This window comes from Arachis ipaensis, chromosome B3 (assembly GCF_059453495.1).
Source record: "Arachis ipaensis isolate K30076 ecotype BB chromosome B3, ASM5945349v1, whole genome shotgun sequence".
Taxonomy (NCBI): domain Eukaryota; kingdom Viridiplantae; phylum Streptophyta; class Magnoliopsida; order Fabales; family Fabaceae; genus Arachis; species Arachis ipaensis.
In genome coordinates, this window is record NC_142438.1 from 24140303 (window position 1) to 24155107 (window position 14805).

At 36.0% G+C, this 14805-nt stretch overlaps 1 protein-coding gene and 1 non-coding gene across 2 annotated transcripts; both read right to left on the reverse strand.

The window, feature by feature from the left end:
* Positions 1-553: 553 nt before the first annotated feature.
* Positions 554-11525, reverse strand: EMB2785 (elongation factor family protein). The gene is made up of 19 exons (XM_016332692.3): positions 10985-11525; positions 10772-10846; positions 10108-10258; positions 9565-9633; positions 9300-9472; positions 8772-8909; positions 8142-8267; positions 7177-7275; positions 6774-6894; positions 6634-6697; positions 4526-4580; positions 4326-4450; positions 3427-3500; positions 3236-3285; positions 3048-3134; positions 2102-2152; positions 1947-2030; positions 1186-1236; positions 554-970 (listed from the first exon to the last, which is right to left on the reverse strand). Exons 1-19 carry the CDS (start codon positions 11345-11347, stop codon positions 887-889), a joined length of 2040 nt encoding a protein of 679 aa, XP_016188178.1. The 5' UTR covers positions 11348-11525; the 3' UTR covers positions 554-886.
* Positions 11526-11546: 21 nt separating this feature from the next.
* On the reverse strand, positions 11547-11619 carry TRNAR-CCU (transfer RNA arginine (anticodon CCU)). Its single transcript has one exon. It is a non-coding gene; the product is annotated as a tRNA-Arg (tRNA).
* Between the last annotated feature and the right edge of the window lie 3186 nt (positions 11620-14805).

Below are 14805 nucleotides of genomic sequence, written 5' to 3' on the forward strand. Positions count from 1 at the left end.
TCCTCCATATTAAATTCCGACAGTATAAATACATGGACATTGCATTAATCCTAGGAGAAGGAGCAGCGTGACGAATGACACTCACGCACGACGGCACGACTACATTAAAAAATAATATCTCAATATTTAAGAAATTTTAGTAAAATATTTTAATACTTAACAAATTTTAATCGTTAAATTAATTTTTAAATTTTTATTTATTAGACAAATCAATTATCACATCAAATTATTCGTCTATGTAAAAAAAAATCTAAAAACTTATAAAATTTTAACAACTGTTATATCTTTATAAAATAATGACAAATTAATTTATCTAATTTTATACTAAAATTTAACAAAAAAAAATTGATTTGTACAACGAAATAAAAAAATTTAAAAACTAATTCAATGATTAAAATTTGTTAAAAATTAAAATATTCAACTAAAAATTTCTTAAAAATTGATTTACAGTATTACTAAATAAAAAAATAGAGCCCACATACTATAGCATCAAACACACACCACCAACGGCCTAAATGTATATACCCCCAAAAAATAAATAAATAAACATAAATGTCAAGCAAAACCATTAACAAAATATTAAGTAAATAAACTCTCATCTCTGACCACTTCGTATTCATGGCTTTTACACTAACGTATTTTGCTATTACATAACAATTGGCAACTTGTTTTTTGCCAATTATTTGCCTTTTTTATAAAGAAATACAAAATTGAGTTACCTTATCACTAACCATAGAATTTTTCTTTTTGCAGTTCCTGCACTACATTACTTGAATTTAGGTGGAACCTTATATGGTTTGGGGGGGCGGGAGTTTGTAATGACTATACCATACACCGAATAAATTAAATCTTACAAAATTTGATGGAGAGTGAAACTCCTCAATCCTCATTCCTTTGGCTTTTTGCTCATGGCCTTACGCTTGTTAACGTCAAGATATTTCTTCCGTAAACGGATGGCCTTTGGGGTAACCTTCGCAAAAACAAAAGAAAACGCAAGAAAAAATGAACATAAACAAATTCATTTATGAAATTGGAAGAATCAGTGGAATTATAGACACAATTCATCGGACATCGTTGTGAATGAGGTTCAAGGAAAGGGACTTGAGAAAGAAGGACATGCATCTTTTCATAACAAAATACAAGTGAATGGTTTTATGGAAGAGTGAATCACAAGCTAAAACTAACCTCAATAAGCTCATCTGAAGCCACATAACCTATAGCTTCTTCAAGTGTCATCTGCAGCAGCATAAACACAAGATAAGAACAAACATGAAAGGAAATACTTCATATTGCAGCTTTTCCACTAAATACTTCATGTCATGCAGACTCTAAGGAGGTGTGTGGTTCAAGTATTACTTTGTTACTTGGATTCCATTCCCATGGGAATCAAATATACCCAGGGGAAAGGTAGGAATTGAAATGATGGTATTTTGATTCCCTGGAATCAAACTTACTTAGGAATAGCTTTTCAAACTTTGAACCAAACATAGGAATATGATATTCCCATCTTAAAATTTCTAGAAATTATTTATAATTCTCCCAACCACACACCCCCTAAAGGAAACATGAAAGCTGCCGGGTTCCTTGAAACATTCTGGGATAACCAGAACATATTGATAGTTCACTACTTCACCATTTGACATACTCAAAACTAACCCATACAAATAGCACCTTAACAAAATTCTTCACCATTCAGTGGGAATATGAATACCGATTTGAATTTTAAAGTTCCCCATTATTCAGGTCGACACAAGTTCATAAATTCAGCTGTTTATGAGTTGAGAAATTGATGCTTAGGAACATGGAATGAGGAAAGCTATAACTCATTGCCAGACATCTAATGTATGAATGCACAGGAATCCATGCACCCTACAAGGTTATATACTATCAAAATTCTCATTTGTCTTGAAGACATGAGCATAAATTTCTGGCACATAAATACATACGAGACGTGGGGGAGACAGCTTCACATTCTCATCCTTGGTAGCAGCACGAATATTTGTAAGCTCTTTAGCTCTCACCGGATTGATCTGCAATATCAAGTCTGTAAGTGAGTCACTGACTTTGAAATAACACTTAAACTCAGGATAAGAATACTTACATCAAGATCTGTGTCTCGTGAATGTTCTCCCACAATCATCCCATCATATGCCTGTAAAACCAAGAACAATAATTACAGGCAGCATATACAATGAACTTATGGATGCACTACAAGCAAAAGCTAGACTACATCATTAAGCAATGAAAAATCAAGAACCCTTGTATTTTGCAGGAAAAGTAACTGCTAGATTGTTGTCCCAAAACTAAAAATATATAATAACTAACAAGTGAAACTTCTTGTTTAAAGTATACTTATTTGGCTTCCCCAAGCTCCCTTGCGGAATAAAAAGGAGAATGCAGTATAAATTTCTCGCAAGACCATGAACACGAGTAATTACAACAATCCATCTTAGAAATGATACAATTCTGTGTTCAGATAAGTGGGTATCCTAAGTGTAGCTACAGTGAAAACATGGACTCAATGCTTACTCATACTGATATAAAAATAAAATCACATCTCAAATAAACATGCGTAGTGAGCAGATTTCATGATCAGCCCTAGTGGGAAAAACAAAATGACAATAAAGATTGTCATGAACTATCGCTCCCAACAGGTTAAAATGTTAGCCTGTCAGGTGAAATCATTGAATGGTTATTATTATTTTCACAAAAATATGAATGTTTTTATGACACAAGCTCATGCAAGAATCCTTTATAATTCGGACTTAAAAAGTGAACAAGGCATAAGCCAGCCTTATCTTGTGCTAAATATGAACTGTAGAAGAATGAGCATTTAAGGAATGAAACTCAATACCACCTGGTTACAAAGGATCTTGTACCATTTTGTGAAATAACTCTCCCGAAAATCTAAGCTTAGGCAATGGGCACATGAATAATTTATGCATAATAACAAATGTAAACAAAGATAGTTTGTGAGTGAGGGGGGGCATATGTAGTAAGGACCAAGAACATAGCCATAATACATGAAAAACATGGAAAATTCTAACCTCCATTCCAGGAGTTACAAAAAGAATCCCCCGTGCTTCTAAGCTCATCAATGCATGAGCTGTGATTGTACCAAAACCCATTGAGACCTATACAAAAGGCAAAAGACACATGATAAGTGCAGTGTTAAAAATTGGGGCCATACTACCCTCATGAAATGCAGAAGTAGGACAGCAGTAGACAAACTTACCAGTACTCCTTTTCTAACATTGCCAAGAGGTCCTCGAAATTTTTCATATGCTGCAAAATAACAATGAAACATACATAAATAAGCCTGATGCTAAACTAGGCTGCATTATAAACATGGAAATTCTCAACAACAACAAAAAAAAAAAGATATAAGGAGTTAGCAAGATAATCAAGCATATGGAGAATGCTTACAAAGGAAAGCTCGATGCATGAATCCAGTTCCACGAGTGTCACTACTGAACACACTCCTGTAACCAACCAAGCCCCTGAACAAGCAACAATGAAGAAGTTACTTGTTAGACTTGTTGAATGCTGCACATGATTTGATTTCACTATAAGTGTGTTGTGAAAAAACTTATGTCTCAATTGATCACAATGTAAAAATATTTTATTACCAGCCATGGGGCTAAACTCCATGAGCTCAAATTACTCAGTTACATCAATAGGCTGTGATAAAGTTCTAGCCCTCTACCAAAAATATGGACTTCGTTAGTAAGATACGTCCAAGCCTTGTTTGAATCACTGGCAAAAACTATATTTGAGTGGAAATTATAAAAATTAGGTCAGACTATTTAACTGATGTTTAATTATTTAAGAGGCAATTAATAAGAGATTTCTCCCTTACAATATTCTTTCCTGGTCATTTTAGAGCAATATTTAAAAGAAAACCACAAGGATTGCAACATGTTATCCTTATCCGAAGAAAAAGCACAATGGATAAAAAAGAAAGAAAAATGATAGACCAATGTGATTCTATCAAAACCAGGTATGTACAGTCTGATGGACAAAATATTTAGTAAGAGGTGTAGTTTATTATGAATCAGAAGAGTAAACATGGCAAGTATTACCATATATGGATGGTGAATATTAGAAGTCAAATAGTCACTATAGAAAGCCACACAACCCCCTCCCCCCCTTCCTTTCTCCCTTGACCATTGATATAAGATCCAACAATGCAAATTTACTCTTCTCAATCACAATTAACTACTGCTTCTCACTCAATCCTCTCCCCATGGGCTATGGGATAGGGCTAAATACTAAATAAAAATAATTTAAGATATAGATGGATAGATAGAAACAACTGTTCTAACCTTGATGGACAAGTCAAAGTCAGTCTAGTCCGACCAACAGCTCCTGACACAGGACCCATGTCTGTGACCTCGCCTCGCCTGTGAGACAAGCCTTCCATTACCAATCCAACATGCTCATCATTTACCTGTGATAGATCCAACATGAATTTAGCCAACCAAACTCTCGGACTAGAATAATGTGAAAATCAAATTGCTATTACCTCAATTGTGACTTCTTCTATTGGCTCAAGTTTCTGACCATTTTCACTTTTATACCTAATAAAGTAATAGAAAAGAACCTCAACTATTAAGCATGAGAAAATGAAAAACGTGAGCCCTAAAAAATGTATATATTCAGGAAATCAAAATCAGTGGACCACCAACAAGTATACAACATTTGGACAGATAAAATATTTTACATTGGTAGACCCCTCAAGATCAATTTGATGACAAGAAAAAGTTTCATGCATTATGACTGGAGAATACATAAATAAAAGACAAGTTTAAGATAAAAGCAAGGGTGTGTGTAAAGCCTCATGGCACCAAACATTGACCAGCACCAGATCCACCCAAAGACACAAGCACCATGCTAATTCGTTGTTATTCGTGGTGTGGGTTGTTTTGGGACTTACTATGTTAGTCATGTTATTGGGATGGACTTGTACTTGACTTCTTGATCTCAAATACCATTGCAAAAAGGAGTGTTAGGTTAGTGTTTTGCACTTCTCAGGATATGACCACATTAATTACATTTATCTGACATCCTGTTCCATGTTTTCCCTATAATTTCTGATAGGAGATATGAAAAATCATTTGTGAGCATCCTACTTGTGACATCCCAAAAAATGTTGGTCTTTGGTGTGTATTACTCTAATGATCAAGTGCATGTGAGTTTGATTCTAACGGGCCATTAACTTCAGTCTATCATAACCAGACTTGTGTCTTGTTAGTTCAAGGCAAACAAAATCTTGAATGAGGAATTGTATTTGTGATGTCAACCATTACTAGGCATCTACCAAGTAGCTTAAATATTCACAAGAGTTGTTCAACAGTTAAAATCAAAATATCTGAAAGTGCAAGAAAGACTACAGAATTTAGTTGGTTTTTAAACAGCTTGCCAAACCCATATGCGTGTTAAACATGCTAAGTCACACTTGGTCAAGACTGAAAATTAAGGAGGAGGAAAAAGAAAGAAGGTGAATGTTACAGTGGTCCCAAGATATTTGGAGTTTCAAACATCCATATTGAATTGTAAAAATTGTTGAAATATCTATTATATCCTTAGTTATATAGTTATGAATTCCCTATTTTATCCTCCATTTATCCACTACCACTCTTCATCTCTTTCTCCACTAATCCAACACACTGTTTCTGCCTCCACCATTTTCATTCTTCTCTCCTTCATCTTCCAACTTTTTCCAACAACACCATTCACCCTCCACTACCACCACCACTACCACCACCACCGAGCATCATCATCCATCATTCTCCATCATTAACCACCACACACCAAACCATTATCATTTCCCTTGTCAAAGACATCCACCACATCCTAATTTCTTCTCCTTTAGTTTCAATGTTGACTGCTTCAAAGAATGTCAAACTTCTCCAAATCTTAGACATAAAGTTCACTTTCAGCAGTAGCCACACCCTTAAAAGTCTCAGATCAACTACAATAACTCACGCATCAAAAAGGACAAGGGCAGCCATCCTCCTCCCCAAATCGAGTTCTGCCATTGAAGGCCTGATTTGAACTCCATTTTGCACCCATTTTACAGTGTTCTCTATCCATAACCAAAGAGTGCTTCAACAACGAATAAAACCTAGCCTTCAATTCGTGGCTTCTTTATACCTCAAAGACACTATGAACTACTACAATTGGAGTTTTGATTTCACCCAATTTCTCAAATTTCTCGATCGAATTTGGTGTTCTTTCAGTTCATTAGTCTCAATTGATAATAAGCACAAAATAGCCCATGCAAATTTGTATGAATCAGCCAAGAAAAATTTTGCGTTTTTATTGGAGTGGAGTTAGGGCTCCTGTTCTTATTGCTCGTGTTGTTAATGGAGTATTTGTTGGTGTTGGTATTAAGGTCAATGGCAGTGTTGTGTCATGGACGTGTAAAAAAATGTGGATAAATAACAAACAAAAGAAAATAATAGAAAAGAAAAATAACAAACAAATTTTAAAAGAAAACATAAAATAAGTATAAATTAATAACTTTTCTTCAATGTCTTATTTGGAGTTTCAGGGATCCAAACAACTTTGGACCATTTAATCAGGCACCAAGAAAGAAAAAGGAGCATTATTAATAACTTCAATACTCACATGACTTTAGGTGGAGACACAGATAATTCAAATCCCTCGCGTCTCATGTTCTCAATCAGGATACCTGTTAACATACATGCCATCAGAATACAATTGAAACCACAGTAAGGATCACCCCAGTTTAAGAGAAAGGAACAAACCCAGCTGTAGCTCTCCTCTTCCCTGAACCTCAAATGATTCTGATAAGCCAGGAAGCACATTTATGGCAAGGTTGGTTTCAGCTTCAGCCATCAGTCGGTCACCAATTCTTCCTCCAGTCAACTACAAAAATTTCAGCATTAACCTATCTGCTTGATAGACTGATTAACAACTATAAGAACATAAGAACTTATAGCAAAAAACTATAGAATGCTGCTCCAAAGACAATAGAAGGTCTGCTGCATACACTGATCAACAACTACAAGAACATAAGAACTTAGGGCAAAAAACTATAGAATCCTGCTCCAAAGACAATAGAAGGCCAGGTATGCGTTTGGAAACCTCCTCCTTAATAAAACACATTAAACTAAAGGCCACAAAGAAGTTAAAAGTAAAATTACTTACATGAGTACCATCTCGACCGGCCAATGGGGAGTCATTTACACCAAAAGTCATGGAAATTGTAGGAGGATCCAATTCAACTGTGGGTAATACAGACATAACCTAGGACATAAAATCATGATGTTACTCAAGTCATCAATTTCAAGCTAGTAGGATTCTCAAAATGCAGCATACAAAGTTGATGTATAAATCAAATACAAACATAATAAAATATATAAAGCTGATCATTCTTCTCAACCAGTAAAACAAATGGATAGTTAGTTTAAATCATTAAGTTAGTATTTTCATTTGAGAGATCATCCAAAAATAAAGAGCAGATTTTAACATCAAGTAAATTTCCAGTAACATGTTAAAATAAAATGTAAAAATTAAAACTTCAAATTGGTGAAACTAGCATATCTAAAACATTTTCAAAAAAATAACTAGGTTTTTTAATGAATAAACCGATTAATTTAAAATAAAACAATGGCGATTTATGTTTGATGTTCAGTTACATGTTTAGGTCCTTTATATTAAATCTCTTTTGATAATTTCCTCTTGTGTTTTCTTAGGTCTTCCTCTATTGTGAGCCATAGAACTAACTTCCATCTGATCAACTCCCCTAATTGGAACCTCCGCATGCCTTCTCTGAACATGTTCATACCACCTAAAGTGAGATTATACCATCTTCTCTACAATTGGCAGCACCCCAACTCCAGTTGATTTTCAAAAAGATGATGCATTGTCACAAGGTTTATCATTTAGGTTGTAGATGTTGTATCAATCTGAGGATATCTTATCCTCTTTTTCTACATTATCTTCTCATTTAGTAAAACTTCTTTAGGGCCATCAACAACCAATGGCCCTTTTCACACAAAGTTAAATGGTCCTATAAGAAGACATAAGTATAAAAAAAGGGCAATCCAGTGTAAAGCATATGTAGGGTTCGGAGAAGGGATAAGTATGATGAGAACAAAAAAAATATATACCTCTGCTGTTGCCACTGTGTGGCCTATTGATGGACTTGCCAAGCCAGCTATTGAAATTATATCACCAGCTCCAGCACATTCTGTTAGAACCATGTTTGTACCCTTCTTTTTCATCAGTTTCACCACCTAAAAGATGGAAAACAATATAAAACTAAAGCTGGCCTGTTCTGATTCAATGCCAGTAATGTTTCTTTTCATGGAAATACTATTAGACTTATAAAACGTAAATCCGCTTGCTTATATGCAATTGAATTTACAGAAACAATAAAGAAATAAGGAGAATATAAGTGGTACCAGAAGACACCCTAAAAGGAATAAAACATTCCACACTCACATTGTAGCATTAATGCTACTCTAAACAAGATGTAAGTTCTCTTGTTGATAGGTTAGAAGCAACAATAAGAAAACAAGGAGAAGAAGAAAGAACACATTTCTATTTCTAGGAATACACTAACGGAACTGGAAAATAAAATGCTTTCATAGGATGATTTAATAAATTACCCATTAGATGAAAAATAGCTAAGAGAATTTAGATCTTATAATTTACCAATCATAATACCATAACCAATCTAAGAACATCCATCTACAACTATAACTATAGAGATGTAATTCACTCATAGTTGCACAAACCTTTCCATCTTCAATCTTTTCAGCAACAGAGTCCTTATTACGTAATCCATGAATCCTGTCACCAACACGAACAACCCCAGTATATACGCGTCCGGTTAAAATTCGACCAAGATAGAAGTCCTTTTCCATCATTGAAACCTGAAAAACACTATTAAGCATGGTTTTTCACTGATCCCTAGTAAACATCACCAAAGCAACTAGTTCAAAGAGGGTACAAAAGAAAGAAACTGAAACCAAAATTTACTAAAGCTACTGTTCTTTTAACTTGTGGAACCTTGTAATTATTTGTGACTTGTGATGATTTAGACAGGGAATTGAAATTTAACTTTAATAAATTAACAAAATGCAAGGGTAAATCAAATTGAATAGTATGAACCCTCAATAAAATTTCACTTAATGATGAGGAAAGTTCATTGCCAACAAAAAGAAAAGAAAAACCGCATTGTTGAAGATGATAACACCCCAAAAGGAAACTTATCAGTACACAGCCTATAACAATAAACTCGACAAATTTTTTAAAACACCAACCAGCATCTGGAAAGGTGCATCAATGTTTGCATTTGGTGGTGGGACATGTGAAACAATGGCATCAAGCAATTGTGACATATTTTTTGCCTCATCAGGAGGATCCTTGGTAAACGTGGTAGATGCCCATCCTTCTTTAGCAGAAGCATAAAGAACTGGAAAGTCTAGTTGCTCCTCTATAAAAATACAGTAACAATAATAAAATTCAGAAAATGGATTTGAAGTTACAGAACAACCAAGCATCAAAACATCAGATATTTCCATTTACCTGTAGCACCCAAGTTGGCAAATAGATCAAACACCAGGCTCTCAACTTCATCGCACATCTCCTCAGTAACTACAAAATATATGACTTAAAAGAATTAGATCACAAATATAGAGTACCAAAATGGTGCAAATAATAACATATTGGTGAGACAGAAAAAAGATTTCTTGTTTTCCAGTGATAACCAAGATAACAACTGTTTCTGGCTGCTGATGACAATAGGAATCTGAGACTGTCTTAGGGTAACTTGACTGTTTCAGTGTGAAAAATGTGGCATGTGGGAATGCCTACCATTGAACATAGGGCTGACCAAACAAAGAGAAATAGGAAGAGGATGTATGCCACCTCAGAGGAATTCAAAAACAGAGAGAAATATCAAGAGGGATGGATTGCCAAATCAGATGGCATTCAAAATGACAGAAAAATATCTTAGTTCTTTTTCCTTCAACTTTTCTTACTTTATGTATATGCACAGCATCATTACCACATTTAATGATACATAAACTCTACTGGATGTAATGTGACAGCAGAGAACTAGAGGAGTACCTGCAGGGCGGTCTACTTTGTTTAGCAGAAGAATAGGTCGCAACCCATACTTTAAGGCTTTTGCAAGAACGAATTTTGTTTGAGCAAGTGGACCTTCACCAGCATCAACAACCAAAACAGCCCCTTCAACCATACCAACAACACGTTCAACCTACTCATCAAAACAAGAAAATGAGAGAACAGCGCAAGCCCTACAACCAGTATATAGTTTTCAGTGAGATGTTTCACATTCAATAAGAAAGAAAAAAGTTACAAAAAGATTATCTTATTAAATCAGGATGTAAAGGATAATCTTCAGAAACAGAAATGTTTGTCACTCTCATTTTTTCCATGGAATTTATTATTGAATTATCAATTATACCCTTAAATATGTAAAAAGTTGTTAAAATTTATTCTACTATTCTCTTTCGTCATTAATTGAGGATTGTTTATTCCAAGTTTCTTAACAACTGCGGATTCAAGCAAAATGAAAGATAAGAAGGAACCCAGGAGTACCATCTTTACAATGAAAGAAACACTTCAATGACCAAGCAGGTTATATACTAATTGATCACACTCCAAATTCCCATTGCATAAAAACACTTGCTAATTGATTTGGTGAACTATTATAATGTTTAGAACAGTAACCTTTCTAAAAGCCAATTGAATGAAACTAGAGACTTACTTCGCCACCAAAATCAGCATGTCCTGGAGTATCAACCATGTTCAGTTCATTCTCCTTCCACGAAATGGACGTAACCTTCAAAAATAAAAGAAGTTACATTGAAATCAACATAACCTATTCAAACATTGAAAGTGAGAATAGTTCTCACATAACAAGTGAAATCTGCGAAAATGGGAAGTTTCAACTCGACAGTGAAACGAAAATGGCGCCAACCTTGGAAGCGATAGTGATTCCACGCTCGCGCTCAAGCGTGATGGAATCCATGGCGCGCTCGTGGGGGATATCGGCGCCGCACTGGCGGAGAAGGCGATCCATGAGCGTAGTCTTGCCATGGTCGACGTGCGCAATAACGGCGACGTTGCGGAGGCGGCTGGGGTCAAGTGCGCCGCCGGGGGTAGATGCAGATGTGGCGGCGGAAGAGGCCGGTGCGGCGGCAGAGAAGGCGCGTGAGAAGTGATTGAATCGGTAGAGGAAGGATCTAGAAGAAGAAAAGGAAGGAGAAGAGGAACAGTTGAAAGAAGATGCGGATTTTCTTGTGGAGGACCAGAGAGAACGAAGAAGGATAGGACCTGCCATGAGTACCCAGAGTTAAAGTGTGTTGTTCTCTCTGAACTCGGTGGTTTTGGTGTCACTTACTCTGAGACATGGAATAGTGATGAAAGAGGTTTTGCTGAGAGAGGGTTTTAGGAAGCCTTAGTTTTTTAGAGTTGCATCACTAACAATTGGAGATGGATATCTCGTAAGGTAGCCTCTTAAAAAAAAAAAGTTAAAACATCGCGCCAGGTAGGGGTCGAACCTACGACTTTCTGCTTAGGAAACAGACGCTCTATCCACTGAGCTACAGGCGCTAATAATTTTCCGATTGTGTTTTTCTTATATCAGAGAAATGTTAAGTTGTTTGTCGTAACCCTTCCCGTTTCCGGATTTCAATTTTCAACGGCATTTTTGCCTCTTCGGCGTACTTAACGAAACTGAACCGTAATCAATCTAGTCAGATTACGGAATTTGGTGATTGATGGATCCAATTATAATTAAATAGTTATACAAAATTTTAATTTTTATTCTCAAAAAAATATTTTTTATTTTATTTTTGTATTAAATTATATTTTTCATATTTCAATAATTTATTAATTAATTTATATCCATTATATTTTTTAAGTATTTATTAAAAAATATTAATAAATATCTTTTTTTTCTTTTAATAAGAGAGCTCAACACAACACAGTGGAGAGACAAAAACTAACAAACATGTAAATCCAAAATAGAAAACTATCCTTAATGTCATTTCTGGCATTGCCATCAAGAAGGAATCCAAACTACTCCACTCTCTATAACTGATTACAGATTTCTGGAACACCTACTCTGACCCCTTCTTTTTTGTTGAAAATCCACCCGTTTTTCTCTAGTCACACGTTCCAAATAACAAAAAAAAAGCATATGAGCCACTTATTGCGCTCTCCCTTCTTGTTAGCAACACCTGTCCAGCTCTCAAAGTGTTCTTTTAATGAACCCGGAATAGATCACAATCTTCCAAAGTCAGATAGCCATTGACACCACACCTGCCAAGTAAACTCACAGCCCCAAAAACAAGTGGTGAATATGTTCAATGTCTTTTTTACACAAAACACATATGTTATAACCATGACTAATAATGTCTAGCCTATGCAGTCTTTCTTTTGTATTTACTCTTCCTATCAAAGTAAACCAAATAAATAACTCCACTCGTAGCGGAACCAAACCTTTAATTTTCAAATGGTTCTGGTGAAGCTGTTAACTGGTTATTTAGTCCGGGAGGGTTTCTGACTGCATCACATGCACAAAAGAGTTAGTTGAAAATATACCTTCCTTGTCGAACTTCCAAACAATTCTGTCTTGCTTATCATATGCTAGCTTAATAGGCCTCAAAGTCTCATGCAATTGATCCACTAATTCCATCTCTCATTGGTATAACTCTCGCCTCCATTGGAAGTTCCAGATCCACTCTACCCCGTCCCAAAACCCACAATCCCCTATGACAGATCCTTTTTTATTTGAAATGGAGAAAAGTCTCGAAAAACTCATCTTTAGCGAACCACTTTGTAGCCAAACATCCTCCTAGAATCGAGTCCTCCTTCCGTCACCCACCTTCATAGTCAACCCCGCAATCATCTTATCTCTCACATTACTATCCCTAATCTGTAGTTGATAGATATCCTTCCATGGACCCCCTCTAGTAGGTAATATCTGAGCCGATAACATCACATTTGGGTTAAAGTCATAGCAAGAGCACACGACCTTCTTCTATAATGGGCACTCTTCTCTTGAAAACCGCCACCACCACTTGAATAGAAGTGCAGTGTTTCTAATCACGGCATCACCTACCCCTAACCCACCCTCCTTTTTAGGGGCTTGAACCACCTCCCACTTAACTAGCGCCAACCCATTTCTACCTTCCTCCTTGCTCCACAGGAACCTCCTCTACAGCAATATCAACTTTTTTGCCACTGTCTTTGGCATCTTATACAGGCTCAAGTAGTACACCGGCAAGCTATTTAACACAGATTTAATAAGAACAAGCTTACCCGCTTCATTGAGCACTTTTGCTTTCCACAAGCTGAGCTTCTCCTCAACCTTGTCAATTATCGATTTCCAAGTCCTAACCAGTCTTAGGTTCACTCATAAAAAAATGCCAAGATATCTGACTAGAAGGCTGGCCTCCTTGCATCCCAATAAGTTGCACATGTTGTGAGTCCTCTACTGTTCACAGTTGATTGGGATTAAACTTAATTTATCAAAGTTAATAGATAACCCTGACATCATCTCAAAGCACCTTAGCAACCTGGCATAGTTTCTGATGGTTTCCTCCTCTGGTGTACAGAACAAAATAGTGTCATCTGCAAATTGTAGGTGTGATAACTCTATATTGTCCTTTCCAACCAGTAGTGGCAAAATACATTTGTTCCTGACTGCCTCCCTTATCATCCTATACAGAATATCAACAACCAGAACAAACAAAAATGGGGATAGAGGATCACCTTGTCTCAATCCCCTCTCCATCTTAAAAGGTTTATATGGTGAGCCATTTATCAGGATTGACATAGACGCTATACCAACACACTCCTTCACCCATGCCCTCCATCTCCAACCAAAGCCCATCTTCTGTAGGACAATATCTACAGAACTCCATTTCACCCGGTCATAAGCCTTCTGAAAGTCTAATTTAATGATTGCTGCTTTCTTCTTTCTCGTCTTTAACTAGTGCACTGTTTCGCATGGAATAAGAGCACCATCATGTATTTTTTGACCCTTCACAAATGCGCTTTGAGTCTCCCCAACTAGACCTGGCATGGCCGATCTCATTCTCCTAACCATCACTTTGGAGATTACCTTGTAAACACAACCTACTAAGCTGATCGGCCGAAGGTCCTTGATCTCCTTGGCTCTGGTGAACTTCGGTGCAAGGGCCACCCAAATAATATTGGAATCAGAAGGCAGCCTTAACGATCAAAAAAAATCCAGAACAGCTATCATGAACTCTGTGCCAATCTCATCCCAGCACTTGTTAATGAAATTCATGTTATACCCATCACTTCCTGGAGTTTTGGATGATTCACAATCCCAAATAGCTTCTCTTATCTCCTCCATTGTCGGTATTCTCTCCAGAGCTATCGAATCTTCTTTATCAATCCGATTTATTATATCGTCCCTAAAACCCACAACCGGAAATCTCTCCTGGTGAATAGAGAAAATATGCCATGATTAATAAAAATATTTCTGTTTTATTTTTAAAATTTAGATGCTCAATAAAATTTATGTTTATTATAATAATTTTATATAATTAAAAATATAATTAATTTAAAAAAAGGTGAGAGATGCTATTAAAATATAATTAATTTTAATTATAATTAATCAATCCCTAATCCATTACCACGACCACCCAAATCTTTCTTCATGATTTCTCATCCCCAACTACCATCATCATTGCCTTATTCTCTTTGTCGAATTGTCTAGGTTGTGGCTCTAAAATAATCGAGCAATGATTCAGACATGGACAA

Bases quoted from the DNA above. Each gene is read 5' to 3' on its own strand.
- EMB2785 (XM_016332692.3), bottom strand. From the start codon at position 11,347: ATGGCAGGTCCTATCCTTCTTCGTTCTCTCTGGTCCTCCACAAGAAAA. The intron at 10,847-10,984 runs GTTGGCGCCATT...TTATTTTTGAAG, and splicing joins GAATCACTATCGCTTCCAAG to GTTACGTCCATTTCGTGGAA. The intron at 8,268-8,771 runs GTTTGTGCAACT...TCCATCTTTTAG, and splicing joins AAAAGATTGAAGATGGAAAG to GTGGTGAAACTGATGAAAAA.